We start from the raw sequence: 17,938 nt of genomic DNA on the forward strand, positions 1-17,938 counted from the left end.
AAGGATGAAAAGGAGGAGACAGTCCCTGGTGTTAGTCATTTATTTTGCTGAGAAGCACTTCAGCACAATACAAGTGGCGGCTCACCTGCACAAGCGGCGGCCTCCAGCGCAGGTTTTTCAGTGGAGCCGGTGCGAAGCTGGCAGATGGTCCAGAGGGCCTCTTCTTCAGCATCAAGACAACACCTCCAGACTCCGCCCTCAACTTCCCCACCAGGTGCTTTAGCTGCCAGCCCACCTGGACCAACCAGAGCAAAAGTCAGAGAATTGCAGCCTCTAGAGAGCGCTAGCATGAGGAAAGACCTTAAACTTCACGACCCTGAACGTCAGCGTTTAATGAAGCATTTCACGTACTGTGAGCTGTGAACTGTTATGAAACCTGCGGAAACGGATCCAACTCTTATACTTGGCCTTGGTTTAGTACTGTCTGAAACAAGCTGTTTATTGGCTTACAGTCAGTTTCATGTAATTCACATCACATTTACACTTACATGATAATAAATATTTTATTAAGATCAATGCATTTGCATGATTGTAAAATCTATAAATCTCACTAATAATTATTTGGAGTATGTACATTTAATAAATATTGTGATATCTTCATTAGTGAAAAACATGTTAAAGCCAACTTCCTTCTGATTGGCTGCTCCTGCTAAAAATAAGCATATCTGAACTGTAGGTGGGTGGAGCTTGTGTTTTCTTCGCCTATCTGAAATGGTTCAGAGCAGTCTGAAGTCTGACCTTTTATTTCACAAGGCCACGTTTAACATTAGTGTTCACTGTTGTAGCACTAAATATATGACAGAAAGGAAAAAGTCCTGCATACTGAAAAGTCGAAACACTTCAGTTTATACATAAGACAAAATAAAGAAGATACAACTTGTCGCTTGAAAAAATAAAAATAAAAATAAAAAAGACAGCTGGACTTTGTGAAGTTTGTGAACATGTTTCACGTGTCATCCAAGAAGATTGTTATACAACTAATACCTGAGAATCCTCAGGTACTTGACACTACAGTCAAGTGTTGAAGCTACGTCCTGCCTCGCAGACGTGTGTGGGATCTCTCCATCTAAGAAAATGACTAAGGCCATTTCCCAAAATGATGAGAAACTTGTGGCTATTCGACTCACCACTGTCTGTTTGTTGACCTGAATGACTTCATCTCCAGCGTGAATCCTCTGGGTTTTATCTGCCGGAGACTGAACAGCACACAAAGAGAAGCGCAGAGTTTAACAGACTAACATTTCATTGACTGCATGTTTCCATGATCTCTGGTAGTGATGAAGACTTTCAGGAGAGATTTTTTTAAGTCTATAAATGGCACATGAGCGGCGAAGAAGACCCAGAGGCTCACTCACGTTCTCTGTTGTTCCCGTGATGACGTGAAGCCCGTCGTAGGTGGATTTGATGTAAATCCCCTGAAAGATAAAACAGAACTTAAACATGGATCTTCTGCATAAATACACCTCCCACAGTTCCTCTGTAATTCCTCACTGCAGCGGTGGCGATGGGGTTTTCCTTTCTGGACCTACATCTGTTTCTGTTTTTGATTCAACGCTGGTTGTGGTTCATGGCATAGCACTAAAATACCTGTTAATGATTCTGAGGGGAAGTGGGGTCATATTGTGGGTTTTTCTTTTTACAGCAGTCAGTACTTATCGGACAGCGGCGTCCCGCTGACATAGCCCAACAGGGAAATGATCATTTCTGTCCCATTTGTGTATTTTCTTTTTTTATTCTATGCCCTTTAAAAGAAAATCCTCACCAGTCCCTCCCCAGGCTTGACATTGGTGATGTGAACCTCCTCCAAACAGGACATTTCCCTTTTTGCGGGGTCAGAAGTCGCTTGGACAGTTTTCTCACAGATGCTGTTGAGCGCTCGGGACTGAAAAACAAGAAAATATATACAAATAGGTTCAGCTTGTCCAATGGATGGATACATGCAAGTGTTCACCCAGTTATCAGGCAACAATTGTATTACAGTGTGTTATTACACTGCTCACTCTTCTGTCCCATACTGTAACCCCAAAAATTATTTCAAAAGATATAAGAGTCTGATTCAGATTTTATACACTTTTATAAAACTGGAAGCCTTTTTGAAACCACAGGTGTCACCCACCTGGTAGTTATTAAAAAATGCCAGGGAAAACATTGTTATTTTGTATAATTAGCGGTTTATAATTATGCATATACGTGGTTTACATTGATTTTGTAAAGGTGTCATTCATTATGTAGGTGCGTATCTATGTAGGTTTGCGATTTATACACCTGGGCCTTTCCATCCTCAAAATGGGCCCGAGGTGGTGACTATGCACCTGACTGGTTTGTGTAAATATGAGTTAAAGTCTGTGTTGCCTTATTTAACACTAGTTTTTCATATTGCTGTTGTTGGTTAAACCCTACCCTGCTGTAGAACAAACATGCACATGTAAGAATAAATGTGCTGGTTTGGATTTCACAGTTGAAAGACTTGACAATAATTATCTTGTTTCCATGATCTAATCGAGAAAATTATTGGTTACCATTTTTTAAGTGGCATTTCTGATCCTTGAACTGCAAATACTGTTTTGACCATATGCAACAATGTCTAATTATATAAATAATAAAATAATACATTTCTGACTGCTAACCTTCTGGAATCAAACTCTACACACCAGCTTGTACACTGCTTGAGTTTCACGGTTACATTTTAAACGACATCAACTGCATATTTGATTTTATGACTTGTCTTGTGGTTACATTTTAGTGTTTTATAGCTTGTGTAATATCGTTGGACTGAAAACGAAACCAGGTACTTTTTGTCGTGCGTTTTCTCTCGAATAAAGAATAAAACATGATTCAAGACAGAAAGCCATTGGCAGCATGGTGGTCTTAGCTTACATCTCTCATGATGACTATAAAGTGCTCTAAATTTAGTCTGAAATGCTGAATCGCCTCCTGCACCAAATCTGCCTGATCCAAACCTCTGACCTTTCAGTGGAAAAGGGAAAGAAAACAACAGATGCAACAGGAGTTGGAAAAGCATCAAATAAAAGCTCCAAATACGGACGTGGGGACGGTGCTTGGTTTTGTTGTACGGGAGAAGAGCTTGATGCCTCTGCAGAACGAGAACAGCCTCATATTATCATCACAAATGACCAGACACCCAGGCCTGGAGCGCAGCACCGAGCCCGAGCTCATGGGAAGCAGAGAGCTGACCAGGAAAACACAAACCAGCAGGAAATTACAAGTAAACCAGGAAAACATGCTCCTCTGGGGATATAGCTGGTCAGCTTCCTGCTGTTTGTTTTTTTCAAATATGGTGACTTTATTGCTCCCCTTACAAAGACAAAGTAAATTTGCTTCATAGATATTTATCCCATAAAGTACTGGAAATATTACTAAAAAAATAATGCAAAACCAATGTTATACTTCAGCAGTTTTTAGGACTAAATCTTTAGTTCATGAAAGACACTTTTATTCACATTATACTCGCCCATCTGTCTCCATGAGGATTAAAACAGTGTGTACATTAAACATCAGGTCCATTTCCAGCCACGTTCTGTTTACTGTAAGCTGAAGCTTTTCTGTCCACTTGTCACTATAAGCCAAGTTTGCCCAAGTTAACGTCTTATAGATGTGACGAGTACAGAAAAAGTAGACTCAAAGCGCTTTTCCTGTGTAAGAAAACTGATTACTTACATATCAAATATCCTCTGACCACATGAATTTAAACAACGTGCATGTGTAAAATGAACATCCACCGCTGTAACAGTACAGCAGTGCTACTGTATAAAAAGAGGTCACATGACAAACTGGCTATGAGAAGGAAAGTGACTGAACTTCATCCAAGTGTGAATCCTGAAACAACAGGAAGTCTTATCTAAGACAGGAAGTGGATGTGCCTGAGCCGAACACACACACACACACACACACACACACCTATGTTCGAACAGAGGAAAGAAAAGCAAAAGCAGCACTCACCACTTCCAGAATCTTTTCCTCCATCTCATAAACTGTGCAGTCCTGGAATTACAGACATAAACACAGAGACTAAGAGATCTCACAAACATCTGTCCAACATCTGCTTTATTATCATCACTGTGAGAGAAAACAAAAAACAAAAAAATATCAGAGAAACAAGGCAGCCCCTGCCTTTGGTTTTTTTTAATTGTATGCTTTTATTTTGAAGTGGCGTATGACACAAAAACAACTGATAAGAGTTGGGAAATTACCCATGCTGGTAAGGAAAACAGAGTCACATGATTAAACTATGTGACCCAATTTAGTATTGCTTCAAAAGCAAATACTGTTCACACTAAATTGAATTAGGTGTCAGGATGGACGAGAAGTTCATGAACACAGATCTGAAGTCTGGATGTCCTTGGTAATATTTCACGTTAGAAGACTGAATTTGTAAAATCTGATATCAAACAAAATCTCCATACAATGTCATTCAGTGATGGCAATCAATCAATGCTTCACCTCCTCTTCTTTAACTCCTATTCTTACTGTTTTCTGGTCAATTTTCTAATATTGTAATTTTTTAATCATTTGCTAAATAAGACTTTTTCCACACAACATTCTGGTGCCAAACAACTACAGCTGTGTTTTGTATGGGGTCTCGCCTTGACAGTCATACCTTTACAGTTAGTTATGGAAGAGAATTAAAAGTCATGACGACAGTAAATTTATTTTTATGTTGTTCTGTATTTGGAAAGAACTTTCAGGCTAATATCGTGTTACTGTACAGCAGACAGAATATTTTCATTTTGATGGTTAAAGAAGTTTTTTGTTTCAGAAAACAGATGCAGTGGAGCATTTTCACATCTGGGGAAAAGGAGAACTTGCTCATATCAAATTTGGCAGGTTTTCCATTCAGAAGCCAGAACTGTGAGTGTGGCAAACAAACACGGGAAAGGAGAAAGGGAATCAGCGGCAAAACAAATATTTGAGAAATGACAGCCTACAGGAGAGTGAAACCAGGAGGCAGGGACGGTGAACGCCTCCCAGAGACACCGAGAGGATTCCTGCTGCGGTCGGAGAAATAACAGTTCCCCGTAAACACGCTGACAGGATGATTGCATGACAGCGCAGCAGGGCGACGCCTCAGAAGGCTCTGCAGACACATGCAGGGAGGTGGCACGCTGCAGAAAACTTCCAAGTGCACATCCGCTTCTGAATACTTCAATAAATGAAGAGAAATCCAGCTTATTGCAAAATGTGAAGCTCTGAAACAAACTTTTGCCGTCCCTAAAGGAAATTATAAAGTTCTAAACTAATGAAACGTCTGGCTGATTTGCAGCTGAAGTATTCTGCCGTTGCATAAAACATGTCTGTACGTCTCAGCTGCATTAATATGCATCATGTTTGAACTTCTCACACAATTAGTTCCCTCATATTTTGTCGTGTGACAGCACGACTGCCTCAGGTAGACTCTGCAACGATGTAAAGGGTTACATACAATTCATCACTGATTCATGACTTTATGCTTGGTTGCACAAGACTTTGTATAGAATAGATCCTTAAGCTGTGGATTTAGCATTAACAGAGCTGAGAAAACCTGATTTTTTTCACTTTTCTTTATGGGATAACTGATAGCTGAGAAGGAGATGTGAAACAAACTGTTCTGTGACGCTAATTCCCCTCCTCATGGTAACTGTACAGTGAGGGAATTTTTTAAAAAGTCTCTTAATAGTTTATGCTTGTGTATAATTAGGGGCCTGTCACTTTAAATGACGGGTGAAAAGCACGTGAGTGGTTGTAGCCAGTCTCCGTTTGTTAGGCTTCACCTCAGCTAAACTTCCCAACTATGTTTTTGCTGTCAGTGCTTTTAGAGCATTTTAATGCAACTTTCTGACAAATATTATTTCTCTGTGTGGTAAAGACATTGAAATTAAGAGAAATTCGCAGGTTTTATAATCAAGCCAGCTAGCATTAGCTGATAACTTAGCTCCACTACCTCAACCAAATGGTCACTTCTGGCTCCAGTAAAGTGGACTACCAAAATATGAAAACTGAGGCTTCAAAATGTGTTCAAAAGCTGACATCAGGGGTATGTCCATCTTTTAAATACAGTCTATAGCTTACTCTGTCCCTTAAGGAGCGTAAAACTGCTTAGATGACATGTTCTTTGGGCAGCAGCATTTTAGGATGGCGCATGAATATACGTCTTCACAGAATTGGGATGCTTCTTAATTATAAATGTAAAACTTTTAAAATGTATTCAGGACACGTACTTGACATTTCCCACTCTCCATGAACTGGTTTTGTTGAAGTTCCACATCTTGTGCTTTCATTTACATTTTAGTAATAATCTCAAAGTTTCTAAAGTATGAAACATGTAAGGATCTCAGCTATCGGAAGGAGATATGCCATCAAAATGACTGTGCTCATGTATACAGTAGTTATCTGGAGCTTCTTCATGATCATCACCACCAACAACAACAGATCCAGAAAATAAACATTTTAGTTCATGACCTCCTTCCTCTCTGATGTGTCTTTATGACAAGCTGCTGCACACAGAAAACATCAGAGATCTGTTTCTCTTTTAAGGTCTCATGTGGAGATTGTATTTCCAAGAGTGGATCTGTTAATCACTCAGGAAAGCACAGAAACACTGAAGAAAACACAGAGCGGCGTCTGAGCGTCACTGACCTTCTGGACGGTGGAGGTGAGCTCCAAACACAGCTGGATGATCTTGCCTTTGGTTGAGGTGAAGTCATTGGCACTCGACAGAGGAGTCCTAGCAAGAAGAGAGAAACTAAAATTATAGAATCATGTCAGTGCTGGCAGACAACAGGGCTGTGTTTTAAAACGGATTCAAAATACGAGCAGGGCCACAGACTATTCGGTCTCTTTATACACTACCTCTGATCTTTTACTGCTTCACACTGATCGGCCATGAACAGCCAATGGTAAGCAAGTGAAAAACAGTGAAAAAAAAACAGCATGCAATGCTGAACACTTTAAAACACATTTTTAAAAAGGACAGAACATCAAAGAAATTAATGAAAATTTGACTTTCTGTAAGTTTTCATTAACTTCAGATCATAATAGCTGTTCCAACCCAAACATATCGAGTATGAAAATTTTTTGGATGAGATAACTGGATGGAGACTGAATAAAAAGTGGCCCCAGGTGTTTCTGGGTGAGCGAGCTGACACACTTCAGATGTCAGGTGCATTATGGGGCATCCATGTTTGTTTCCAGCTGCTGCAGCCAAGCTGGAATGTGTTTCAAGCTGATACAAGCTGCAAAAAAGCTGAAGGAGTCAAAGCGGCGATGCAGTAAACTGGAGCAGCGCTGCGAGGAAACACGATACTAAAATAATCAGAACGGAGGGGAGAGTACAACCGCTATCTTAGAAGGAACAAAGTTGTGCACTGAGCTGCACGTTATGAGTGAACTTCTGACTGACACGTTAATAAAAACAAATGCCATGTTAGTGAAAGTGTTGTGTGAGCAATTATGCAAGTACAGTTAAATTTACAAATTCAAAAGAAAGCCTGGATGAAAACATCAACTGTGACATCATGGTATCCAGTTTTATTTTTATGCTTTTTACGAGATCGCGGTTGTTTTAATGAGCAAATAATGTTTCGTTTTTAATACCAGGATACTCTGAATGCCGTCGTGGTTACCTGTCCAGCCAGGCCAGCAGATTCTTGGCGGTGCCGATCAGTTCGACCACGGCGGTGAGGAATTCATTGGTGGGCTGATTGGAATTTTTGCTGTGGTAGGCGGGGTTCTTCCTGCGCTGCGTCACGGCGCTGCTCAGGTTGTGGTGCGCTGTTCTCATCTTCCCCACCAAAGTCTTCAGGTTGTCCGACTCCACGCCATAGTTCTGTTAAAGAAAGATGAAAGATTCAGTGAAACAAACCTGCTTCTTACTCAATTATTAAACATAAAGACTACACTTCCCATCAGCACTGTCACTATTTCCTGGCTCACTAACCTTAGCACAAGTATGCTGCCACAGGAAACTCTGAAAGAGGCACTGCGGAAACGTTACACTGCACGAAGCTGCAGTTTGAGTAGTCCACATTGTATTTTGCACCTCAAAGTACTTTTTGTTTGAGAACACACAACAATGTTCAGGAATGATTGGAGGGAATTTAGAGATTCCCACGACCCTTGACCACAAACACACCCTGTCTCCCTAATGAAAACACACACACACAAAAACCCCACACACATTCCTGCAAACCAGTCGCCATAGCGATTATGCGACTAAAAAAAAAAAAAAAAAAAAAAAATTCCCCACCACATCAACGTCAAACTAAATGACTCATCAATGCCACGTGTTTAATTAATCAGTTTAATGAATCTGATACCTTTTTGTTTATTTTCATGAATAAGTGCAGATGTGTTACGTTTATGTGTTATTACATCTGCAGGTCTGAACACGACCTTTGATTCGCTTTGCCGCCTGCAGCGATTCAGATGTTTGAGGCGTCATGCAAACAAAACATCTGGAGCCAAATCGACGTTCCACCTTGACTGAACGCAGAAAACACATCCTTCATAACACAACATGACACCTGACCTCATGTTTCAGGCAGAACTTTCAAATCGTGTTAGAAAGGATGTGATCCCTAGGTGTCAATCAGAAAAGAGCTCAGGATGATGCTGGGCTGTGATGGAGTGAAACAAGGAGCATAACTATCAGAAGGTTTTTAGGAGGTTCAAGTATTTTAAAACTTTCAGAAAATGTCGGCACTGAAGTGAAAGATCTCTAGAAGTATTACAGATCAAACAAAATTTATAAGGTCTTCAAAAACAGAGAAAGTACCCAATCTGCACATTTGAACAAACTGAACCAACAAATTTTCATCATCTCACATAAATAGAAGCTTCTCTGGTAGCAGATTAATTGTGTCAGCTCCACTCTTTTCATATGGAGAGGCAAAACTGCCAAAAATCATAAAGAAGAGAGAGAACAACTATCTCACACAATCTGCACACAAAATCATTTATAAAATGCAACATTAACCAGAAATCTTGCCAACATCTGGATAAATTAATATGCCAAACACATCGAAATCTATAGAAAATGTTTACTGTAACTGTCAGTATAAAACAATGCTCATTTCCTCTTTTCTTCCACATTATTATCCCCAGAGCATCATCTCTGTAATTTCTTTTTACGTCTGTTGTGGAACAGAGACAGCTGCCTCCAGTCAATCAGGAGACCTGAGCTGAAACAAAAACATATTTTTCCCTCAACAGCGGTGAACCCAACTGCAGGCCTCCCTGATCATTGAGTGCATCATGATTGTTACACAAAATCTGGGTCATTAAGAGCCTGTGGCTGCCTAATGTCACTCCAATTATCAGAATAAGTCTGTGGTATGTACTGAGGGTTAAAGTCAGGAGAGAAAAGGCCTCTCTTGTTCTGTTAAATGAGCCTCAGTTGAAAACTGATCATGTGACAAGACGCTGGAACAAAACTCTTCCTCTACATGCTGAAAACTGTTTGAATGTGTGTGTGTGTGTGTCAGGGGAAGGGTGGGGGGGGGGGTCTCTGACAGGTGGGAGGGTCACATCTGTTTCCTGCTCCACCCCAAAATGCAGCAAACTCTGCCTCATGCTGCAAAAAATATCCACAACACATCATTTGACCTTGCTTGAATGCTGCAGGAAAACGCTCCCTGAAACTTTGGAGCTGTGTGTGCTCTGATCGCAGCATTGATTGGTTAGTTTCAGTGTGATGTCATAACTGTATTTTTCCAGAGGTAAGTGAAAGCATTTCAGGAAATGACACGTCGCTTGTGCCCGTCACATGGCTGAGGGAGGATGTGGGATACAGACTAAAGCTCTGAAATACGCTACTGTCAGGTTGTTCAGCCTTGCCTGGGGTCAGGAATCTAATAAAGATCAGCTAATTGCAAACACAAATACAGTATGAGGAGGGGTCTGACTAGCACTCTTTAAGTTGCCTTTCCTTATGACATTCCTAAAGACTGAATCATATGACAGACAAAGCCGTTATGAACCAGAAGCAAATAAATTGTCATTTATTTGGGCAAATCCCCCACTGACTGTACTAACGATTCCACTGATTCAGTAAAGGACTAAATGTTACAATCCCGGACAATGCATTGCTTTTAATGTACAAAATCTTGAGGGATGGCTTGAGGGATCAGATATATATCGGATGACGATATAAAAACATCTATTGTTTCATTTTATACTATCGTTTGTTTCGTGGTGTCGCAAAATAAACTGTTTACGGCAATATTTTTTCACCGTTTTGATGGTCACTGTAGTGGCTATATTAATTTCATAAATTTTTCTCTTTCTCCTATATTTTATATAACCACACTACGGACGGACAAGCGCCTGTTTTTTTATGCGTTGTGGTTAGGAACAACGACGGTAACGCCATCACATGTCCGCTTGTTTATGTTCCACATAAAGCTTTCTTTTTTTCTTTTTTTTTCTTTTTTTTTCCGCCTGTCCCATTTGGTTCTTTAGCCATCAGAATTGTTGTCTGAAGACCAACAAGGATACCCAATGGATTTACTTTGCCAAATGGATCATCGTGGCATTGCCGTATTGGTCCATTTGGTCGATCTTTGTTTTTATTATTTATTATATTTTATTTTCAGATGTTACAGACGGGACAGACATGAGTGAGAGATAGGAAAGGGAGAAAGAAAGAGGAAGGAAAGGAAAAACAGAAGGGGAGAGGGACAGTGAGAAAGGGGGGGAGAAAAAAAATAAAAAATCTCCTGGATCACCTGTTGAGAGAAGAATAGAAAACAAGCAAAAAAAGACAAAAAAAAACAAAAAACAAAGCAACATACTAAACACAACACCATCGCATTAATCTAGCTAAGTGTAAACAGCAGTAAATACTAAATATTCAATGTTGTTGTGCAGCACGCAGGACAGATGTGCTTCGAAGTAGCAGCCAAGAAAGGTGTAATTTGGGTCTACGAGCAGTGAACACCCGTGTGCATACCTGTGTGGATCAGCGCGCTTGTATTCCAAAGGTTTCTCCATGTAACGATCTGCTAGGGAGTGTGGGGGGGCCACAGCCCCGTCCTCCAGGGTGTGAAGCAGGTATGGAGGAGATCAAAACTCCAGACATCCAGAGGCCCCCAGAACACAAGAAACCATGGAAGACCAACAGAGGGGCAGCCGCGCCACTGTTCCAGTAAGAGCTGAGGAGAGTCCCAGATGAGGGTTCACTCAGCAGCCGCGGAGCAGAAGCCAGGGGGAGTTGCAGTGACGCGCCCGTGAGCTCCGCCGGCCGCCAGCTGTGCCTGAGTGACCGAGCCCCAGGCCGAGAGGCCGGGGGCACCCCACCCCCGAAGGGGCCCGAGCGAGCCCCAGGCTCCAGGCCCCGATAAGCGGCCGCCAAGGAGTGAGCCGGTGTGTACCTGGACGCCCACCCCCAGACACAAAGAACCACCAACACACCGATGTCTGAGGGCGTCCACATAAAGCTTTCACAATAAAGCTCAAGATCCAGTTGAGACTTTTCTAAATAAACTAAATCACGTGAAAGAGCAGATTATTTACGGATGAGAAGTAAAAAAGAGCCATCAGGTGCTAAAAAATAAACCTTAGACTCAAACGTTAGAACAGGCTTTTCCCTGCAGCACGCCGTGTAATAAATACTCAAAGAAAACGGCGGCCGTTACAACTTATGTCTAAAAATGTATAGTTTCATGCATCGGTTAAAACACTCGACTCCAGCTACATGACGCGCAGCTGGAAACACTTCCCGCAAGTCGAGCTGCCCGAGATTCACAGAATTTACAGAAAATGTTGCATTTTTGTGATTTATATCGTTATTGGATGATAGAATTCTTATATCGGGATATGAGATTTTGGTCATATCGCACAGCCCCAGCTGTTATGAGGAAAAGCCATATATATAAAAATATATATAAAAAAAGACTTTTCCCTGAAATGTTGGGAGTTTTAGGAATCTTCTCTTCAGCCAATGAAGTATTCTGTGTTTTAATGCTTTTCACATTTAAACAAACATTGAAAAGTTCAGTTACAGATGTCTGCGTGTAAATGTCATATTATCAGATAGCAGTCAGACAATCTGAACAACTATACTGGAGAAAAGTTGATATGGTGGACACAGTAATTTGTAGTTAGTGCGGTTGATAAGTGTCTGTTGTGGTCACTTGTTCTTTTATCGTCACCATTTGTTGGCGGGTACAGCAGAGTGTCAGTCTCCATTTAAAAAAAGCCACTGAATCCTATTCAGGCCAGTCACAACATTAAACCTCAGCACAGCCTGTAAATCCCCCTTTTCACCACCACACAGACGTTAGAGCCCATAAACAGCTGACTGAGGGGCTCTGTGTGTGCTTCAAAACTTTAAACGGGTCACACCAAAGTCTGCAGCCACTACACAGCTATTATGAAGCCTCAATGTTAGTTTTTCAGGGTCAGGTGATTCGCACATCCAGTCTGCCTTTTGCAAACCAACCTACCTGCTAGTTAACTCCACCTTTGTGTCTGGATATGGTTAACCAGCCTAAGCTGGAGTGACTTTCAGGATAATTTAATTTCAACATCACTACTACCCTTTCTGTTTTCCTTCCAATATTAACTCTATGATAGATGAAGTTTCCTCTTATGACGTTCTCCATGCTGAGTCACCGGATCATTTACTCTTCTGTCGTCTCTTTGTTTCAATGTCCACGTGTCATCGGCTTAAGTCACTGGTTATTTCATTCATTACTGATTTTCATGCATAACTGACGTGCTTTTAAACAAAGATTTCTGCTCCCGTTTGACACCTTCTGGGCATTAAAAACATATCACACAGCTCTGTGTTTCACAGCGAAACAATTTTTTTAGAAATCATATAAATGTTTGCCGTTGATTTGTTTGAGTGAAAACAGGAATACTGAACTTTTTAGCCACGACCGACTAAACCAAAACTCAGTTCCACTAAAGGGCACAACAGGAGAATCACAACACAAACTACTGCTCAACTTTCATTCATTTGTGGCATTAAACCTAAAAAACCGAAGATAAACTCTGTAGTTTCCTAGAAAATCCCTCTCTTGCTCAGTTTTCAGACTTTCTGAGAAAAACTGTCCAAATATATCAGACGCAGTAGGATTCTGATCACAGCACTGGTCTTATGATTGTTATGATGAACACTGAGCTGTTTTAATGCCCCCTCAGGCAGCGTGTAATGTGCATGGTGGTAGCTGTGGTGCTGTTTTTAAATGCAACTGAAACATTTATTTAAAAGAAACAAATCTTTGCTCTAGAAACTTTTACACAAGGTTTACAGCACTGCCATCAGTGATGGACAGAAAAGGATCATCTTCTGCTCTGCTGCTGAACTTATAAGTATCAGCCAATGAGTCTAAGCAAAGATTCCCAAACCTCCCTCCTTCCTGGACTCTCCAGACTTTCCAAGGCATTTCCAGTCCTGAGCCTCCCCTGGAGTGGACTCCCTGGACAAGCCAGAAAAACATGACAAGTGGCCAAAAATGGATGGAAGCTCAAATTGAGATATCCCCTTTACTAACTGCTAACTCAGTTAACTCCAGTGCATGCATTCGCCTACAACATTTTTATGGTTTGTAACACAAGCCAGGTGTTTGTGTGGTCCAGACACCATCTCAGCAGAGTCTCACACGGAGAGAAGCTTTGGCAGTTTCTCATCAGCATCATTAGAAATTGTTTGATTGAACAAGAATTGGAGGTCAACACTGCTAAAGACATATCTCAAAGGACTTGAAACAGGTATATTTAACATGCTGACTCATGAGTGATGACAGCGGACACTGAAATCCACAGTTATATAGTAGAGGAACATTTCTAAACAGGAACGTTATCAGAAGTAAAAAGAGAATGTGGGATTTTCTGATTTCTAACTGACCAGAGCGCAGAGCAGATCCACCGCCTCCAGGATCAGCTCCTGGTGTCCAACCCTCGCCACGCCCAGAGACAGCAGCTCCTGGTGGGACATCCTGAGCAGCTTCTCCCCATCCACCTGCAGCTGTTGGAAGGATGGGATGTACTGCTGCAGGCTGTCATCCAGACCTGAGAGAGACAACGACAATGAAGCACATTTAATGTTCACAGAACAGGTTATTGATGAAATTCACCATTTTAATTCAGCAAAACTCAGGTTTGAAATTTATTTGAGTAAACTGACAAATTCATCAGGGATGCAACACAATTAGTGTTTTATAACAGAAGTGCTTTTGATCGCTCACATTTCTAGGTTGTATATCATGGATCACCAATCAGCCTGGAGTTCTTAAGGCACACACATGCAAGTAAACCAGAGCATGACTTCAGCATCTGAGTTTCAGTGAAAGTCATCTCTCAATGATCCATTCAGGTCTTACAGCAAACAGCTGCTGAGTCAACATCGCCTTATTGACTCAATCAGTCACTGTGACAGCCAACAGCCTGGCAGCGTCCTGCCAGCTCACCAAACCACACCTTTTCTTAAATCCATCACCTCCGTCAACCAACCAACAAGCAAACTATTTTCGTCACCTAATAACAGACCAAGAAACACATTCCTGTATAAAGGAATACGTTTCTTTCAATAACTTACTGTCTGTTTGTTAGTCCTAGACTTTGTTTCAAGTATAATGTTTTTCTGATTTTATTTATCTAACTTTACCTGAGTAGCTAAAGATAGCTAGGACAATTTTAATTAGCCCCATTTAGTTTTTTTAAATCTCAGTCTCTCTGTTACAGTCGCCTCATTTTGTTGTTTCTTACAATCTCAACACTTCCTGTATATTTCAAATTGAAAGTCCTATAGCACTTGTAACTGTACAGAAACCCTTCACATCTTAATGAGGCTTTTATTGTGAAACATTTGCAGGAACAACACTCAAACTAATTTGATTTGAAGAAATACATTTGACAATTTAAGCAGTAGTTATTAATGCATGACTTACTCTATCACAACAGAGAATATGCGAGAAGAGAGCTTTACTGTGAAAGGAGGGAACAGGATGAGACCTTTTCCCCCCCACATGTGTAGAACAAATTGAATTTCTGGCATGAATCAATCCTTGACAGCCAACTCAACCACACGCGTGCATGTGAACATCGTCGGGGAGCTCACGTGTATTGAACTCGTAGCACTAATCCTCTGTACCATCATCACAAATCTACGGCTACTGTCACTTAAAATGCCAGAAATACTCAAATCATCAATCCATAAAGTGTTGGTTCATTTAACATTTAATAGCTCTGCCAGTAGTGGTTAATGCGCAGGTTTGCATGCTTAATGACATCTTTCTCTGGTGGCCCGGTATGGTCATACTGGGCACCCCACTTTCAGCCCCGTGACCTCATGAGACCTCAAGGGAGATGGCGCCCGTTTCAGCGGCGCCACTTTGCACCCAACATTCACCTCTGACCTCTGTGAACGAGTTCAAAGAGTTCTCTTAGCTGGATCAATAAAATGAGCAATCACGCACCAGTTACTGTCTGACACACATGAGCACAGACAAGGTTCGCTGCAGGGTTTTTGAATGTGTTTGGTTGGGAAGAATATGAAAAACTCAAAAAAATATATTAAGCATACGTGCACACATTGTACGCTAAAGAGAAGAACTGTCTACAGCAATTTAACAGTTCAACAGCCTCTACAACTCTCCGTTCTGCCAGCGTGAAATCCTCCATCTCAAAGTTCACTCCACAGCATTGTTTTTGTTCAAAACATTTCAACAAGTTCTTTTTCTTGATTTAAGTTCAGACTTGAATCCTGCATCATACTAAAAATAAATGTTAGAGTTTTAGCACACAAGCTTTCAACAAATGGCAGATGATGATGATGTTATGCAGAAGCCGAGCAGCAACTGGCCAACAAAATGTCTGGGAGGGTGAGAAGAAAACAACTGCCCCAGCATGTGGTCATTAAAGAAGCTGCGACTCCTGTTTGTGTTCGGGACGACAGATGGCCCACGCTTTCTCTCTGACAGCAGGGAGGAACATTCCTCTTAACTAACTGCTGACGGGACACCTCCGAGTTCAGCAGCCTCTGACACAGAGTTGCACCGAGAATACAAAGCGTGTTTGTTTGCTTACTGATAGTACAACGGTAAGATTCAATTAATTTTGGTCTTTATTATAAAAGGCCAGAATAAAGACTCACAGGATTTCAGCAAAGTTTGAGGGGGTGAAATTGTCTGGGAAGCACTCCAAATCAGGCCCCAGCAGGAGGATACGGGTCGTCTGCTCATCCCCCAACAGGGTAAAATTTAGACCATCTGGGATGGGCAACACTTCAGGACATTCTCAGAGGGCCAGACTTTAAACAACAGATTTAAACATGCATTGTCTTTTGATCCCCTTCCTATCATTTTGAAAGTTAAGCACTTAGTACTGAGCTTTCCTCATAGAGTGATCTGGTCACCACTCTCATCCTGCAGAATGACAGACTCCAACTCCAGCTTCTTGGACTGCACCCAGCAGTCCTGCATCTGATTTGAAGATCTGCTTCCAGAACCTGCTGCAGGTGGAGAGCTGAATGAGTCCCAAACAGCAGCTTCAGATTGTGGATGGGATGAGAAAGTCACTGAAAGACAGTGATACTGATACTGCTTCTTTATTGTCACAAAATATATTTAGTTTAATTTGAGGTGGTAATTAGCAATGGATCAGTTCATGATAAACAAGAACAAGTTTGAGATCCCCCCATTAAAGCATGTAAATTAAACTTTAATTAAAAATTCTCCATTCATCAAACTAAAAGAAAACGAGATACTACTGTGAAAGCCTTGAACTCCTATATCTTCACACATTCATTTTGGTTTCTGCTCCAGTTCAGTTGCTCCTGAAAGTTTCTCAATACACCCAAATTGAAACTGTGACCATACTCCCAAACCTTCCTCAGGTAAATATCCACAATTCCTGCTCCTTCTAGGTTGTAGCGCATCTCCACACTTCAAACTAAACTCCCTCTGCTGTTGGTCAGAGCTGGACAGCAGTTTGCAGTCAGCAGGAATGTGTTGGTGACAGCCTGGATCACATTACTGTCACCCGAGGAGGCCGATAATCTCTCAGCTGCACAGCAGGGTCGGCTAAACGTCACACGGGAGCCAAATCGCCTGCTAATGAAAGCATGATAACAAAAGACTGAGTCTCCCTGAAAAGCAGAGACAACTACCATCATAACATAAGCAAACAGGAGTTTCTGCTAAGCTTCTACACTTGATTCTTCCTGTGATGCAGAAACATCCTGCTCAGATGGGAAACGTTCGATAGATTCAGGTCTGAAAACCAATGGCTTAGACAGTTTGCTCAAATTATGGGAGATTAACAAGTTAAATAAAGTAGATAAAAGAATAAAAACTCAAGTCCAACATTCAGGTCTGGATCCAATGTTCCAGCAATACATAAAACCTCATTAATTTCTGTAGCTGCTGAGTCATTTTTATCATTCCTCATCTCGATGATTGCTCTGTCGGGTTTGGCGCTCGGCCCAAACTCTCGGAAAGCCGTTTCAAACCTCTGACAGGCGCCGAGGATCGAGCTGGATTACCACACTGTAACACTGCTGAGAGCCTTGTGTTGGCGGTTTAGTTGTTTGGTTTGTGAGATGCTTCTCAAGCAGCACGAATAATTAAACACAGCAGATGGTATCTGTGTGAACCTTTTCTGTCCATAGCACCACAAGAAACACTTACTTTAGGAAGAGCTGGAGAGAAGCCCTCATTTATTGAGCAAATATGGTCTGAAACAGTAGGGTTATCTCTTGGGATAAAACTGAACCACAGAGATCCATTCAGATCATCTTGGTTGTCCCCTTTGGTACAAAATGTTTGATAATTATTGCTTTAACATGATCAGCTGCATAGGTGGGGAAAAAGCAACTGTATCTGCACTTATGTTTTTAGTTCATCTAATTTGTACAGACTTGTAATGTGAATGTTTCACAGTGTACTCTGAGCTCAGGTTCAGACTGATGAAATATTCATAGCCTGTTTCAGAGGAT

General features: G+C 41.3%; 1 protein-coding gene across 1 annotated transcript in view; it reads right to left on the reverse strand.

Annotated features, from left to right (window-relative positions):
- Nucleotides 1-17,938, reverse strand: part of cnksr3 (cnksr family member 3) — a 46,453-nt gene that overhangs the window by 11,310 nt on the left and 17,205 nt on the right. The window contains exons 2-9 of the mRNA XM_082504674.1: nt 13,850-14,013; nt 7,620-7,822; nt 6,634-6,721; nt 3,961-4,002; nt 1,763-1,882; nt 1,356-1,415; nt 1,128-1,196; nt 86-235 (exon numbers count right to left, since the gene is read on the reverse strand). Coding sequence (XP_082360800.1) covers nt 86-235; nt 1,128-1,196; nt 1,356-1,415; nt 1,763-1,882; nt 3,961-4,002; nt 6,634-6,721; nt 7,620-7,822; nt 13,850-14,013 — 896 coding nt within the window. The remainder of the gene's footprint in view (nt 1-85; nt 236-1,127; nt 1,197-1,355; nt 1,416-1,762; nt 1,883-3,960; nt 4,003-6,633; nt 6,722-7,619; nt 7,823-13,849; nt 14,014-17,938) is intronic.

The sequence above is a fragment of the Aulonocara stuartgranti genome (assembly GCF_965226115.1).
Source record: "Aulonocara stuartgranti genome assembly, chromosome: 15".
Classification (NCBI taxonomy): domain Eukaryota; kingdom Metazoa; phylum Chordata; class Actinopteri; order Cichliformes; family Cichlidae; genus Aulonocara; species Aulonocara stuartgranti.